Raw genomic sequence first — 16,719 nt, forward strand, 5'->3', positions numbered from 1 at the left:
AAGACTGTAGTAGCTGCATTTTACTTCAGTTCTGTTTCATAGACTGCAGCAGTATATACACTTGGTAAGGAAAGCTCAGCAGGACAGTACAAGTACAGAAGGAAAATGTTCTGTCCAGTAGTGAAAAGGACAAAGATTTTTTTGGAAAAGTTTTTTGTATGAATCATATGAACAAAAGGTGAATTAGAAATAGGAGATACACGAACACAGCTGTCACTCACAAACCTGGACAACAAACCTTTCTCAATTATAGAACAGTGAAAGAAAAGAACAGCTACATGGGACAAAATGAAACAAAAGAAAATGAGTTTATCAGATAGGTTGATACAGCAAAAGATCCAAAACAGTAGCAAGACATCTTCCAGTATATCCTCCAGTGTCAAATCCACATGCATTAAAATAATTAAAAACTCCTGTTAGTAAATCCACCTTCCTATGACTAGCTATATAGTATTAAAATCAAGTCAGATCATTAAAATACCCTTCATTCTTCCCATCTGGCAGAAAATTACACTGTAAGTTATGCCAAAAGACACTGAGATGAATTAAGTGTTTATGAAGAAAAAGACAACTGTTGTATGTAAAATATAAACAAGTTGCTTCTAGGAAGACATGCACAGACTAAGTTTTCAAGAAGCACAGCACCCCAGCTTTCATCAAAACAGCAGGAAACAGTGAAATACAACAACTGGAAGCATACCTGCCCTCCCAGCAATAATCAATATTAACAACATACATGGATGCAAAATAACTATTACAAAGCAGTACATTAGATGATTTTAGATAAGAAAAATCTTAGATGTTAAAAAAAAAAAAACACAGAAGAGGGATAATAATGCACTGACTGTTTCCAGCATTCCAATTCATTCATATCTTATCAAGACTTAATTTTACACAGTTATCTTCCAATGAAAGGAGACAGATCTTTACCTACCAGTAAGTCTGGGCTTTTATCAATGGACTTTTCTGAACAATATTCAGGTTACCTAACAACTAAATGAAGTTCAAATCGTTTAAAATAAGAAAGAACAGAAATTATGCTCCCATTATTGTGAGATTAGGGGCTATTAAATATCCAAACCAACCAACAAGTTACCTCTAATATTTTTAAACAGGAAAAAGTATTAAATAAAGTTAATTATGCTCTTAGTTCTGTATTTGCTGTTCTGAAAAAGAAGCCACTTTACTTGACTCTACAAACAGATTGTGCAAGAACTAAGGGTGGTCTGCAGCTTCCCTCATACCAAACATACACTGCTCAGTTCACTCCCTTTTCTATCCTCCTGATATCAAGTTAGGCTCCAGCAACCACAGGATGTTATTTAAGAATTGCTTTTTCTCCTCCCACAGCAGGCAGGTGCAGAACTATCAGCCCTGACACCAGCTTCAACCACAACCATGAACTAGCATGGAAGAAGGAAGCAATTTGCTACTAATAAAGGAGATTTGTAAATTTCCTACTAGGAAGAAAGCAAGGGCAACTCACTGGTTCTTCCTTGTACAGCATCAGCCACATGTTATCTGTAACAATGTTTCTCAGGCATAATCTGTAATGCTACGAACATATAAGAGAATTTTCCTACAGAGTCAGGAAGGTCAGATTTTTGTCCAAACAATACATTCTGAAACTTGAGAGAATACTTTTTAGTGAAGATGGGCCTTTCTAGCACTTCTAGCTTCTTTGATCTTACATCCTAGTTTCCATCTTAATTTGCCTACCTAATTCTTGTTTAGCCAGATAAACAGCTTCTGATCAGGAAAAGCCAAAACCTTTCTACACAGCAGCACGCATCTCACAAGATAGAAATAACTACAAACAAAACTCCTCCATTTGTCTGCTTCCTTTAGAAGAAAGAAACTTGAATAAACAAACATCAAAACAAAAAATTACTCATAAGCACTGACATATCTGTTCTGCCTCGAGAAAATGTTTTAGTGTATCTGTAAGAATTAAGTCATGGCTGGAAAACAGCATTTCCATCGTACTCTGCCTCATGCCTACGGATGCAGCTCTCCTAACGCACATCCTCGAGCAGACGGAAATGTAACGTGACGCGATCGCCATCTGCTGGCTTCTTTAAGAGATGCAGAGGTCAGAAATTTCAATGCCTTTCTGTCTTGCACTGACAGCACGTTCTAAACTGCAAATACAAAGAGAAACTTGATCTTTACATCAGTTATAGCTAACATCTTAAAATAGACACCCGTAAATATGTATTAAATAGAGCATCCCCAAGAAACATCATAGCTGAGACAACCCCCTGCAGTATTTCGTCCTGTGTTAGTCACATGTCTAACAGTCTTCTACTACTATAAAACATTCATGTAATATACAGGGGTATCAAAATTGCTGATTACCAACACACCAAATTCAACTTTCCTTATACTGAGAATGGAGCTGCATGTAAGTTCTATTAGCAGATTCCACTTCCAGAACTCATGGAACCAATGACCTCTTCTACCACATTTACTTGCTTCTCTGGCCACAATTCAACAGGCTACACGTGCCTCCAGAGAACTTACCAGACCCTTGAGAATCCATATAGATATAGCTGGAGCTCCACAAGACCAAAAAGAAAAAGCAAAATAAAACTTCACTATCCCAACGGTGTCTCAGGGAAACATTGCCAGATCAAGCTAAATCTTGTGTTAAGGTATGGACTGGAAAAGCAAATCAGATTTCCAGTGTTCCTCCACTGCCAACCCTTAAATGAGGGCTGGGAAGGGGTGAATCCTGGTTCCAGCCCTTCTGGTCACTCAGATTCATTGCATGCACCTGAGCTCCCCTGGATTTGCCCTGCCTTCCCACCAGGTGCTCCATCACTGCTTCAGGCCCTAACTCAGCATTTCTGCTACACACATTTAGTTAAGGGCTTAAAGAGCATGTCTAAAGCACAACGTGTTCCTTGTTTCCATAAGGCTAGGCCTAATTGCTTTAATATTTAGATAGTTCTTCCCAATGGTTCTTCTTCTTACAAAGCCAGAAGTAATAACATGGTAACACAGCTGGTTACTTCAGTGACTTATGCCTTTTTTTCTCAGCCAAACCACCTGTGTGCTCCAGGGATGTACCACAAAACCCCTCAGTATTAACAACGTAGCACTTGGAATCATGAGACAAATCCCTTTTAAGAGCAACTTTTAAAATGATTGTTACAATTGCACACAGTTAAGGGATACACAGGAGGAAAAGTTTCAAGATACTCAATATCAAGGTGGTATGACCTACAAGAACGCCTGCAATCTGCATGAATCACAGCTGAGCCATTTAAAAATTCAAGACTTGGCGTTGCAATAGAAGGAATTTGAAAGACAGCACAAACATCAGCGTGCCTAAAAAATTAATAGCTATTGATAATGACTTACATTTTTTGTAAGTGTTCACATCAAAAAGCCAACAGGAAACCAAGACTTAATAACCTGATATATTTCATCCCTTTAGCTGCTTTGTAAATTAGATGGGAAAGGAAGAATTCTATATCCAAATAATAATAGGAAATAAACATGCACTTCAAGCTTGCTGGTACTTGCACATCCACGGTGGATTGCAAAAACAAGATGCAGCTACAGATAACTCCAAATTCTGATGTACAGCTGCAAACAATCTATAGTGAAACTTTGTTACCCTCAGTGCAAACATGCAGCATCTAGGCATAGAGCACTAGCTGCCAAAGCCTATGTGTTTGTAGTAGATAGCATAATCAAAACATTTTAAATGTTTGTAACATTTAAACATAACAGGAAGGGGAAAAGGACAGAACTGTAAGACTTGGAAGAAGGCATACAGGAGTAGGGAAGCAGACATAACGGAGGAATGAGATAATAGAAAAGTGATCAAGTTGAAAGATATTCATGATGTTTCTGTACATAAAGTAGAAACACTCTTTCAGGTGAGTCCATGAGGAAGTGTAAGAAATCCATATATGCAAATTAGAACATACAAAGCTTGCCAGATCTAACATACATTATATATGAATCAAATATTGAATAAAGCAAACATAAAAGTCTTACTCATATGTAACTGCTGTTGCTGAAGATGACTCCTCTTTAGAAGATAAAGTCCACAATTCCTCATGCATGGATTCACCTTCTCCTAACTCTCCCATCACCCAGTCAGGCAGATAGTCTGGGCTACTACTTTGAATTCTTGCTGAATTTGGTTCATCAAAATAAATTAACTGTAATTAAAACAGATGCAAAATCAACACTGGAACATACTTACACAAATACATTCTCTATGCTGTTAGTATAGTTTCTTACACAAATATCTGTTGCATTAAAACTATTTTTCAGATGAAGTCGGTGAGATGTGCAAATATTACCTCCCCACACATGGCAATTAGTACAGCATGCACGTTTCAATCTTTTCCTGCACTTTACTTCCTTCAGCACAGGTAACTTGACTGGTCATGCACCAGTAAAGCTGATGTATGCCATGTTATATTCAGGTCTTCAGAAAACAAACTACAAGCTTAATACTGCCTATATGCAATACCATTATGTTTTCTTTCAGAGTTTAAACAGCTGGAGTTCATGGCAAAAGCCAGAAAGGAAGACTACTGAGTCATATCAGTTAAGCACATCATATTCCATGCAAGAGAGCAATCTGCTATTTAAGACAAATGATACCCTTTCAAAAAATTAGGCAGGTATAATCTTTCTGCTCCTTAACACCTATTTTTATAAGCCTTAGAATCTGTATTCAGAAGAAACAGGTCTCTGATAAAGGATTTTGTTCATTGAAAGATATTTCAAGTATCAGCTACAAGATATATAACATAAAAGTCAGTGCTGACCACACACACCACCACTCAATTCATTCAAATTGTTTTTATGCCAAATCTAGGACTTGCAGGTATTTTCATGAATAAATTTAAGCAATAAAGTTACGCTCACCATGTATGAAGGTAATGTTTTCAGCATTCCTGGTTCTGGTTCATGTGTAAAAGGATCTTCTAGCACTCCTCGTTTTAGCATGTGAAGCAAAAGTTTTGCATATGAGTTCCGATTCTTCCTTCCCGCTATTCCTGTACCTGCTCCTGAGGGCTCACACAGTTTTTTAACCCACAGTGCACACCTCTGGCGTTCTGAAAAGATAGACACATGTATAACCACTAATACCATCAGGGAAAATCCAGCATGTATCAGCAAGGCACAAAAAATAGCAACAGGGACTTAGAAAGCAACTAAGCTGTACAAAACCCCCACAAAACAATGCCTTGTAACATCAGACCTAGTTTGGTTGGTAAAGCAATACACACACACCTAATAATTAGCAGAAAGGTAGAATGCTGTTATTAGTGTTTCTCCAAGCACAAGTGTTACCGTATTTACCTGACCTATGCTGCAGCTTTAGTATGTGAGGCTTCACATCCACAATGCAGCGATCAAATTCAGCATCCAGCTCTTTCCATGTTTCCTCTTCTCCATTCATTTTGACAGAAAACACAGCAACCTGTACAATCGCCCATATTGAAACGGACAAGGTTAAACAGCACCCTAGATCTGTCTCTAGTCATCCTAGGCCAAAGCATGGCATGCTTTGAGAAGATATGACAAATAAAGCTAAATATTTCATTGAATTCATACAAAAATAAGTGGATTTTTTTTATTATTTGCAAACTACCAAAGTTGAATTAAATTTTCAATGAGAACATGCTTCTTAGATTTGAAACTTGCCAGCCACACAAAAAGATGTTCAGTTACATGCAATTTGTATAAAACAGCACCTATATAGGTTTGTGCAATAGCTGCATTTATAACAGCTTTCCCCCATATAATTAGCATTTATTATTTTTATTTTAAATGAAAGAACCAGGCAAAAAGCACCAAGGCGGCTTCAAAGCAGCACTTTGCAAACACTGTCAGGACGTTTACAGACACAGCACTGCAGGAGGAGGGCAGCTCCATCCCCACAGCACTGCCATGGTCAATAGCACTGCTGTGGTCAATAGAGTTGCTATGATCAGTAGAGCTGCAGTGGACAATAGCACCGCTGTGGTCAGCAGCACTGCCATGGTCAATAGAGCTGCAGTGGACAATAGAGCTGCAGTGGACAATAGAGCTGCCGTGGACAATAGAGCTGCCGTGGACAATAGAGCTGCCGTGGACAATGGAGCTGCCGTGGACAATGGAGCTGCCATGATCAGCAGTGCTGCCATGGTCAATAGCATTGCTGTGGTCAATAGAGCTGCCATGGTCAATAGCACAGCCACGGTCAATAGAGCTGCCATGATTAGCAGCACTGCCATGGTCAGCAACATTGCCATGGTCAATAGCACTGCTGTGGTTAGCAGCACTGCCATGGCCAGCAACATTGCCATGGTCAATAGCACTGCTGTGGTTAGCAGCACTGCTGTGGTCAGCAACATTGCCATGGTCAATAGCACTGCTGTGGTTAGCAGCACTGCTGTGGTCAGCAACATTGCCATGGTCAATAGCACTGCTGTGGTTAGCAGCACTGCTGTGGTCAGCAACATTGCCATGGTCAATAGCACTGCTGTGGTTAGCAGCACTGCCATGGTCAGCAACATTGCCATGGTCAATAGCACTGCTGTGGTTAGCAGCACTGCTGTGGTCAATATCTCTGCTGCAGTCAATATCACTGCTATCTGTGGTCAATAGCACTGCCGTGGTCAATAGAGCTGCAGTGGATACTAGTGCTGCCATGGTCAATGGAGCTGTCATGATCGGCAGCACTACCATGGTCAATAGCATTGCTGTGGTCAATAAAGCTGCCATGATTAGCAGCCGTGCCATGGTCAGCAACACTGCCATGGTCAATAGCACTGCTGTGGTCAGTAGCACTGCTATCTGTGGTCCATAGCACTGCCGCGGTCCCGCCCCGCCTCGGGCACAGCCGTCTCATGGCAGAGCCCCGCCCAAAGCGCACATCGCCCGCCGCGGCCCGCTCGGACAGCCCCGTAGGTTTGAGCCCATTTCTCCGCTCCGTTTCCTCCTCGCGTTCACCAGCTGCACTGAGGCAGCACCTGGCTGTGGGTGCGCTGCCCCGCGGCCATCCGTACGGATTACCGCTCCCTAACCGCGCTGAACTCGGCGGCATTTCCCATTCGCTGCCTCCAGCAGCACCCACCCCCCGCCCGGCCCTCCCGCCGCCGCGCCGCCCGTACCTCACAGTCCGCGCTCTGAGGGGCCTCGCGCGGGCCGGGCCGGGCCGGCGGTTCCCGCTCCCCCTCGGCGGGCAAAGACCCGCGCGGAGCCGGCCCGGCCGAGCGGCCAACGGTTCAAACCGACCCCACCCCCGCTCCCGGCGGCCTCCGCTGACAGCGCGGCCCGGAGCTTCCGTTTCCGCGGGCCGCGCTGTGCGGCGGGATGGCCGGGCTGGTCGGAGGCGGGGTGGCGGCGGTTCGGTGCGCGTCCTGCGGGCGCGAAGTGTGTTGGTACTGCTCGGAAAGAGCTCCGACAGCCTTGGGCAGCGCGCCTGAATTTGATGTAGATGTTTTTGCTTGTGTGGCACGGGCTGTAGAAAATAAACACGCTGCGTTTAGGAGTGTAATTTGTATAGCTGAAGGTGGTCGTGCTTGCTGCCGAGGTACTGTCCGTGCAGGCAGTGATGGATGCAAAGGAAGCCTGCTGCAGACTGAGGTGCAGCCGTGGGCTGTGGCCATGCAGCCCCGGGTTGGCCCACACGTGGGTCTCGTGGCAGTGAAGGAGCTCTTTGAGAAGCTGGAGGGTCACTGACAAGTGGTGCAGGCATTGCTGTGTCCTGTGCTCTTCCCCACAACAATATATCATACATGGCTGAATATTTTAGATGAAGAATCATGGAATATCGTCAGTTGGAAGAGATGCATACAGATCATAAAGTCCCATCTCTGGTTCCTCACAGGACGCCCCAAAAATCCAGCTCTGTTTGAGATTTTTGTCCAGACTCCTCTTGAGCTCCTGCAGCTCAGTGACTGCTGCCCAGAGCAGCCTGTTCCGTGCCCTTCGCCCTCTTATGAAGAACCTTTTCCTGTTATCCAGCCTGGCCTTCCCCTGCCACATTTTCACTGCTCTGTCATGTTCTATCGCTGTTATCAAAGCAAAGATCAGCACTGCCCCGTGCTCCTCTTTGTGAGGAAGCTGAAGACCGCAATGAGGCCTTCACTCATTCTCCTCTTCTCTAGGCCGAACAATATATCCATACACATTGCTGTGCACGCACATTAAAAACATCAAGAGGGCCCAGCAGAGGATGAGGCAGCACCCACGGAGAAGCAGGAGACGCCAGGCATTCCGTGAGGTCCCCCAGGAACCTTGCAAAGGGGATGTGCCAAGTGCCTCAGTGCTGTGCTGCAGCCTGCACCCTAAAAGCAAGGACTTGAAAGAAGTGGAAGGTAATTCTTGGGTGTGTTGCGTTCCTTATTTTAATTGCTGCTAGTTGGATACCAGCTGAAATTATATTTAGCTGTTGCTGTTTGGGCCATGTCTTCATTATGATTAACAACTGGAAATATATAGATAGATAGATTTTTCCAACACAGTAAGACTACCAGGAGACTGACTTGCTTTAGTAGCTGAACCGCTGAAATTTCCTCCTCTGAATCATCACTTACAGTGCCCAGATTTGTCATGGGAATTTTGTAATCATAATGAAAGTGATCTGCTCAAGTCAGTCCAACACAGAGGAGAGTTTTGTTACTGAGCAGACTATGGGAAGTTTGATTGGTGTAACAACACATCTCTTTCCAGGTAAGCTTTTCAAGGGCAGCATATTGGCTGGGTAATATGGTGAGGCTTGCATTTCTGTTCACCACCACAAGCCCTTTTTTTGTTGTTGTTGTTTTAATCTGATATTTGAAAAGTGAATTTTTAAGCCAACTCTTTTGTATGCTGTTCATTGGTACATATCCAAGGATTGCCTTCAGAGATGAATACCTCTCTATCATGCTAATCACAAAACTCTTCTCTTTGAAAAACAAAATTTGCTCTTACAATTGCTGGTGAAAAAGAATGTGAGTCAGGGCAGAACCAGTGAAATGAACCAGTTCTCCAAGAGAAATTTATTGAGGGAATAGAACCAGTTTCTGGGTCTGCTTACCAATGCAAGCAGCCAGAGAGTTTGAAGACTACCTGGATTTATGTGACAATTGCTTAATCTTGGTGCAAAAAGAAGGAAAAAACAAAATGTTCAGGCAAAGATGGTGGTCTTGTCTTCATCCTAAAGCTGCAGCTGGACACAATGCATACCCTCCAAAGGAAAACTCCAGATATACAATTATAGAACACTTAAATATCGCAGCCAGAATACAGAACTAATTCCCAATTTGAATTGTAAAAATATGTTCATTTAAGTGAAACACGTGGTACTTTTATGTACCGCATTCTCTTATCTCTCTAACTGTCTCAGCAGGTTGCCACAAGTAACACAAGCACAGCTTACGGCATTCTTTCAAACATCTAAAAAATAAAATGACAGGTTTCACTCACTCATACCAGCCTTTGGAACACCTCTAGTTGCAATACATTATTTTTCAGACCTTCTAAGCAAACCTTTCATGTCTGAAAAGTTGTGATTCACAAACACTTCACTACTTCAAAGACTTATCAGGTCACAGATTTCCTCCCCCCCACCCCCACCCCTATCCTTCTTCCTTTAGGAGACTAGATAATAAATTCAGCATACGAACATTGACTCCTAAGGGTGATTCTTTCAAGTAGTCAAATACTGCTTATCCAGCTAGGAAGCGGGGCCAGCTGACGTGATGGTTGTCATCCTGCTGTAACTGGGAAAGCTTGTTAACATTGCTTAGAGAAATCTGTACATTCCTGGAGCAACAGTTTTTGTGCAAAATACAAATCATTTCAGGGAAAACTTTATTTATTCCAGCTTCACAGTGTTTAACTCTGAAAGACAAGTTAATATTAAACTGTGTTTGGTATCTCAGCTAGTGTCCTGAATATCCAGATCCCACACAACGTTCAGACTAGATTTCCAAACAGGTAGGTTCCTGCCAGGTGATCTGCGTATGTATTTAAGGTGGTTATGAATATTTTGGCTTTTAAGTCAGACATCCTTTAGAGGTTCCATTTAAACGTATTAGCAATCAAACACAGCTCACATTGTGCCACAAAATAGACAAATTTACTCTTAACAACTGAAGAGGCAGCTTCTGCTTCTCTTATCTGCTGATAAGAAGCAAGTACTAAATGATAGTAAGTGACTCAACCTCTCCTTAAAAATAGGAAAATAAGAATAAATTATTTTAAGAATACTATTAAAATATTTATGTGCAGCCTTAAAAGATAAAAAAAAAAGCTGTTGGGAGTATGTTCAAAGTTTTCTTAAGAGTGGCTTTAGCCTTTAGCATCTTACAAGTCCAGTTTGATGTTGATATTAATGCTAAATGGATCTTTCAAAAAGTTCTAAGGTAGGTTGCTTGCTGTGTTGCTTACTTCTGTGTCTTATCGCAGAGTAGAAGAGAGAATCACATGTGCTTCACTATAAGATACTGTAAGCATGCAACAAATATTCCTCCATCACTTAGTAGTAAGTTGAAATTTTAAGTATTTTTCTGATTAGAAATACAGACATAAGCACAACATTTGCTAGACTCAATCACAGCAGTGGTCCTCCTAATGAAATGAAAATTACGGATCACTTCAAAGCTGCTTGCTGACCAGAAATCATTATTATTGCTCAATGGTACACAGTTCTCTTTCTCTGAAAAGAAACCAGCCACATTGCATAATATTTAAACAGCATTAAACATTAACTGCTGTTTTAAACAGCAGTTTCATGTAATGTTAAAGTCATGAAAACGTAAATAGTGTTATTAATGTTAGCAGTATTTTTGAAGTATGGAAGAATCCTTTATCTGATGCAATTTGTTTTTCAGTGGTGGTTGGACACTTAGCCACTAAACAGATTTTGGAAAACTCCATCTTTCTGCTTGCCTAAATTCTGGAAAATCCTAGGCTGATGACCTTCTGTCCTTCTATAATTAAAGGTTGGCTCCTTATCACATAACAGAGGAAATGGAATCAGAACTCAGCTAATTACTCATAAGGAAGGCCTTCTATAAATCGGTTAAGAGCTAAAGGATTTGATTGATGTCTAGGTGCTATTAAATCAGAACACGCTATTGGCCAAAAGTTACTTTATTCTAAAGGGATTGCTATTGAGAAGATCATTTACAATGACATAAAAGCTGGAAACGTTGAAAGAGAAGTAGTGTAGCAGGGATGCTGAAGGAGGCAGAGGAAGTTAATGGCTGAAATAATGTGTCACAGCTTGTGAAGGAGACTGGGATAACAGCAGCAGGGAAAAGAGCAGAGACTGCATACTCAGCGCTCCCCAAGTTTGCCTGGAATTTACACTCAGAGGTCTTAAGTTGTCCTGTGTATCGACGTATCTGTGTCTGTAAGACATTCAGTGCTGCTTTACTTCTTTGACTCATTTCAGATCTTCGCATGGTTTCATGTTCGATGGGTCCGTCTTAACAAGGCTTGAAAAGAAGCCACGCTCTGTTGAAAACAAGAGGTTGAGACCTTGGGTTAAAGTCTTACAATGTGCAATGGCTGAAAACAATGCATCTCAAGGGCTCTGCTAGATAAGCAGTGAATTTTTGCTTGCTGTAAAATGCTGGAAGAAATTCACTATTTTAATTTCTACTTTAAAAAGAGCTAAACGATGTCCACCTGAAGGCAATCCAAACACAAGGAGGTTTGCACCATAGGTAGTTTGTGTCCTTTCCTTCACTTAGGAATGAAAAAAAACTTGCAAGGAATGTTGACAAAACAGGTGCAAAACACTTCCTCTTGCTGATTAACTTTGCTATTTCATCCCTTCATTTACTCTAAACAACAGAGTGCCTGTGAACCAGTTCTTCCAGCATCAGGATCGCTGTCAGCTGCTTTTTAACTCTTGACCCAATGTCAGAAGCAGTCAGAGCAATGTGGGGCAATTCTGCAGAGCAGCAGTGAACAGGGCAGGCTCCCGGGGCTGAGGCAGGGTCTAGGCTCTAGAAGTTGACCCGAGGATTCATGAAATCCCAGAACACTTCACCTCTGGCCCTTTGGCTGGGCTAGGCCTCTAATTAACACCTCTTGGGAGCAGAAGGATTTCTTCCTAAATGCCCGAGAACTTGAGCACAAGACAGATGAATCAGCTGGTCAAATGCAGCTTGAAGATGGACTGGAACACTGCCTCCTGACACAGACAGGCAGCAGTGGTAAAATTAACCCCGCTCTTACCTTTGAAGCAGAAAGGGAGAGTGAGATTGCCGTTCACACACTGAACAGGCACGGTGTAGGCACAGGATTTCTCTTTATTCTTGCAGTAGAAGGATATAATTTCGCCATGCATGATGCCTTCCTTCAGATCATTCTGAACTCGTTTCTTCTCCCCTTCGTATAATACTACAGCTTTCTTTACTGGAATTTTACACGGCTCTGTAAAACAATCCAGTTATAAGCAACACATAAGGATGGTTAGAGCTCTGTTTTGAAACTTGATTAGAATAGATTCCATGAGAAATTTGCATTAGAGAATGAAAAATGCTGTGGCCCACACACAGGCAATACTTCTGCTGATGTTATGATACTGAAGAACTTTGCACACCTGCATACAGCAGCAAAAAATTCTGGTGAAAACTCAGCCCCAGTAAAATTCCTAATTATATTAAATAGGAAGAGGACAGGAAATATTCATATAAAATGCATTTTAGTGTCTGATTATTGGAGCTGGTTCCAATAGATCACAGTGTAGAACACTGAATGTTGGGAGTCAGATTTATCAGGGCCTTGAAATCACAGCTTCAATTTACTTGTGAAAAGACAGGAAGGTGCAACAGCTCATTGACAGTCAGTGGTGCTCTTTTAGGAAAATGAAAGCAAATTGCTGGTTTCTAAGAGATTCTATATGTGTACCTTTGCAGGATGGCTTTGTGGACCAGTTCCCTGTCTTCTCACATCGGGAGTGCTTAGGTCCCTCCAGCACATATCTGGACTGGCAGCTGAAGCTGACACTTTCATTGTAGTGATATGTTCTACGAACAGCAAAATTTAAGAACCCATTTTCTATTCCAGTTGGAGCAGGACAAGTGACAGCTGCGGTACAACAACAGAAGAGAAACAAAGCTTTGTCACTGCTGCAGTTCTAAAAGATGCAGTATGTACTTCAAAAATGCATGTAAAATTTTTATATTGGTTCATTTTGGCATCTTGCACTGGAGAACAGTCAGGGGAAATATTATAGATAAATAAAAATTTAAATACATCTGTTGTGGTTTTACCCAAAATGTGGTATCATTTCACAGTGCGATTCTCTAGCCTAAGGATAAGGTTGCCTGCCTCTGAGATGAATGCCAGCATTTAGCAGAATGGTGTCCCTGCACTTGGGCAGCCAGGCTTCCTCCACACTGGGAACAGTTTCACAGCCTTGTTTGCACAACCTTCATACCTACAGCAAATGTTTTGCCAATCCCATCTCGTGTGCAGTCTTGCAGACACTGTCAGCCATCACCTTGCATTCATGATTCTGACTTTCAGAATGAGTGTGCTGTATGTTTATAAATAATATGCTTTTTTTTCCTGGGAAATAATCTTTTTGTATGTTGACACATACAATTCTAGGATTTTGTTTCAAAGGTGCTGAAAGTCAGTTACCCACCCCTGCACTCCGGAATGCTGCTCCAGGTGCCATTGGCCTGGCAGGTTGCTGTCTCATTTCCAATAAGTGCCAGAGGTGGTACACATTCAAAAGCAATTGTGTCCATGAAGTAAGAAATATTTCCAGGCTTTAAGCGACGGTAAGAAAGGACTCCAAATTCAGGAAGTGAGGGAGGTGCACAAGTCACAGCTGGAAAAACACAGCCTTCTTAGAAAGAAAAGCTTAACAACTGAATTGTTACTGTTATCACAGGAGCAACTTGTTTATAGCTAAAGTAACCCCACACAGTGCCTTATGGAAGTATAGCTACCAAAACAAAAAAGATCAGATTAAAAGTCCCAGGAGCTTTTCCACGTGTAGTTCATGATTTTTTGCTGTATTTTTTGTACTATGTTATGCAATATCGTGTTTTTTCCATAAAACATTTATGCAGGACAGGTCACAGCAAAAAACATGCATAGCAGCTGTAAATCGTGATGCTATCCTCATTTTTATATACAGGGAAGATGAATTTGAAGGGACAAATATCTTACCTTCAGTTGTAAACAGCATCCCTGATCCTCACCTTTTACATAGAATTTTAAACTGTATTTCTCTATAAATAGAACCCACACCTCTAAAACAAAATATACAAGCTGCTTCTTGATTGTTCCTAATCTTTTTTAGAACACTGCAATGAGAGGCTTCTGAAGAAGAGCATATGTAATTCTGAGTGATGTAAAGGAACCCTTCCATAATAACAATAAGGATGCAGAAGTTTGGGGGTATCTGAGCACATACGTTGACACTGTGGGAGGATTCCACTCCATTTGCCATCTGACATGCATTGGCTTGTCCTTGACCCAACAAGACTGTAACTGTAAACAGAAAGATCTGGTTATCAGAAAGCTTAATGAGCCTTTTTGTATGGAGAAAAATCAGTTTGTTCTTTGTGAAGATTTCCATTTCCCACATGCAGATTTAATAACAGTCCAGTTCTGAAATCCTTCTCTAATTCAAGCACTTACTAACCTGAAAAGAAATTTAGATTCAAACATGAAAATATGTTAATATCCAGGTATTACAGATTTTTAGAAAGAATGCTTGATACAACAAGGTATTTCACTTTCAACTCTATATTCTATTTTAATATTACAATAATTCCTATAAGTGATTAATATTGTGGATATTTGTAAGTAGTGAGCACTGATCAGTGATGTTAATCTTAGAGTGTCTTAGGAGAAGTTCCTGACTGGTTATGACAAATAGGATGAATCTATTCGTAAAGAACTCAGCAGTCAATCCCTGAAGTTACTGAAATGCATTATTTTATTATAATGCCAATTTAATTTACATTATGTAGTCTCTCTAAATGCCTCCCTCTACTCCTCTGTACATATATTATTACTAACACACTGATATTTAAAGAAATGCTCATTTTGTATCGATTGCATCGATATCACATAGCTGCAGCTGCAGTGAAATCAAATCAATTCAAGTCCCATTGCTACATTTGATATCATAGGTGAATTAATTTATTCCTTCTCTTGTCTGTTTTGCAGAAGAGGGAGATAACTGAGGTTTTAGTACTCTTCAGTGAACTCCAGCCTATGGCTCACCTATGATCTTCCCAGGTAAGCACTGTTTATTAATTACTTGCTGAAACAGAGTGACTGCATGCTGCCATCAAATATCTCCTTGCACTTAACTTAACTGTGTTTCTTTAAATGCATCCACATTTCTAAAACCAGGAGGCAGCCTTCAGTAAAAGTGCATTTGCTCTAGGGACTAAATTAGGATTAACCTCATGTTTTCATTTACTGAGCTTAAAAAGACATGGAAACAAATTTTTCAGCCTCCAGATCCTGACAGCATGATGACTCAGATGGAGATTATCCTTTCTGTGCTGTAGGATTTCATCTCATGATGTAATAAGAGGATTTTAAAAGCAAGGAGAAGTGGTCTGGAATGAATCTTTGCATAAAATTTCTGCTATTTTCATGGTTTTCATGTCTGTAAGACATTGCTTTGGAGGAGCAAAGCCCCAAGGTACAGAGCTAAACAGAGAAGGACCCCTAGATATGCCATTATTAAGTCTTCAAAGTGCAGGTGGATTTTAGTTTGGTATTTTCTGAGTTCCTTGGCTTGCAATGCTGCACAACACAATAGTACAGAATAGTGCTGTGGTTTAGATTTTCTACTGAGTAGCACAGAAGAAGGGAGCTTACCCTGGGTCACATGAAAAACTTAAAGAACTCCGGTAGTGGAAATCTCTAGAATCAATTGTTCCGTGCTGCAAAGGTTCAGGGGTGGGACATTTCTTTGCTGCTAATCAAAGTTTAAAAAAAGATAGTATTATTTCACGAGGCATGAAGCTAGCACAGTGGGAACAGGTTGATTTTAAAAGGGTCTGAGTGCTTTCCATGTTTTTCTGCTTCTGCATGCTACATTTCATAACCTATTTTACATTTCTATCAAAACACAGCAATGATAGTTTCCAAGTTTTTGTGATGAAAATATTTTTTGCAGTTGATTGTCTGAGGAAAACAGCTGTTATGCAATTAAATGATAAAAATGAATAGCAATTGATAGGCAGATACTGTCAACCAGTGTATGCCATTTGTAGTACAAGCAGCACTGAGATGAGCCCTTACTTACGTAGGCATAAGAGCGTGTTGAGAGGCCACCTGCCAGTGGGCTGGCAGATGTACTTCCTCTGGCCGTTGTTGGGGACAAAACCTGGCCTGCAGGTGTATTCGATTTCCTCACCCACGTTATACTCATTTTTGACCACATTGATTGTGGCAAACAGCACTTCTGGTGGCTTGGGACAGACTGGAAGAGAGAAGAAAATGTACAAAAAGTAAAGCAGAAAGCTTGAGACATTCAAGTTTCTGTATTACAATCTATTCTCTGTCTCCAGGTTCCCTCAGTTACGCTCCAGGGTAGCACTGGCTGTTAGGAAGTGGAAGGCACTTACCTTTCGCTGCAAGAGCAGAGTGGGTCAGAGCAGCCACACACAGGAGCAGGGCCAGGGAGTACATTGCTGCCAGCCCACCAGCTTCCCCAGTGACTCCCAGGCCAGTGGTTCCCCCCTTAAAAATAAAGGCATCCCTAAAAGGATG

The 16,719-nt window shown here is 41.3% G+C and overlaps 2 protein-coding genes across 7 annotated transcripts in view; both read right to left on the reverse strand.

The window, feature by feature from the left end:
* Positions 1–7,353, reverse strand: part of CEP112 (centrosomal protein 112) — a 143,495-nt gene extending 136,142 nt beyond the window's left edge. For 3 of the 5 annotated variants that reach the window (XR_014887391.1, XM_085239898.1, XM_085239901.1), the window contains exons 1-4: positions 7,131–7,353; positions 5,335–5,455; positions 4,897–5,087; positions 4,012–4,178 (exon numbers count right to left, since the gene is read on the reverse strand). Coding sequence is in view for 4 of the 5 variants with exons in the window: in XM_085239898.1 (XP_085096024.1) it covers positions 4,012–4,178; positions 4,897–5,087; positions 5,335–5,434 (458 nt within the window). In the remaining variant the exon portion in view is untranslated. Of the gene's footprint in view, positions 1–4,011; positions 4,179–4,896; positions 5,088–5,334; positions 5,456–7,130 lie in introns of those variants that run through there. The other 2 variants (XM_085239900.1, XM_085239902.1) reach the window with 2 other exon arrangements.
* Positions 7,354–11,087: 3,734 nt separating this feature from the next.
* Positions 11,088–16,719, reverse strand: APOH (apolipoprotein H). 2 transcript variants are annotated; one of them, XM_010721453.4, is made up of 8 exons: positions 16,575–16,719; positions 16,253–16,429; positions 15,823–15,919; positions 14,396–14,472; positions 13,616–13,804; positions 12,874–13,053; positions 12,199–12,396; positions 11,088–11,469 (listed from the first exon to the last, which is right to left on the reverse strand). In XM_010721453.4, exons 1-8 carry the CDS (start codon positions 16,636–16,638, stop codon positions 11,399–11,401), a joined length of 1,053 nt encoding a protein of 350 aa, XP_010719755.1. In that variant the 5' UTR covers positions 16,639–16,719; the 3' UTR covers positions 11,088–11,398. The 2 variants fall into 2 exon arrangements, with proteins under 2 accessions (XP_010719755.1, XP_010719753.1); XM_010721451.4 differs by having other exon boundaries at positions 15,823–15,922.

Source organism: Meleagris gallopavo, chromosome 20, assembly GCF_905368555.1.
Source record: "Meleagris gallopavo chromosome 20, MGAL_WU_HG_1.1, whole genome shotgun sequence".
NCBI classification, from domain to species: Eukaryota; Metazoa; Chordata; class Aves; order Galliformes; family Phasianidae; genus Meleagris; species Meleagris gallopavo.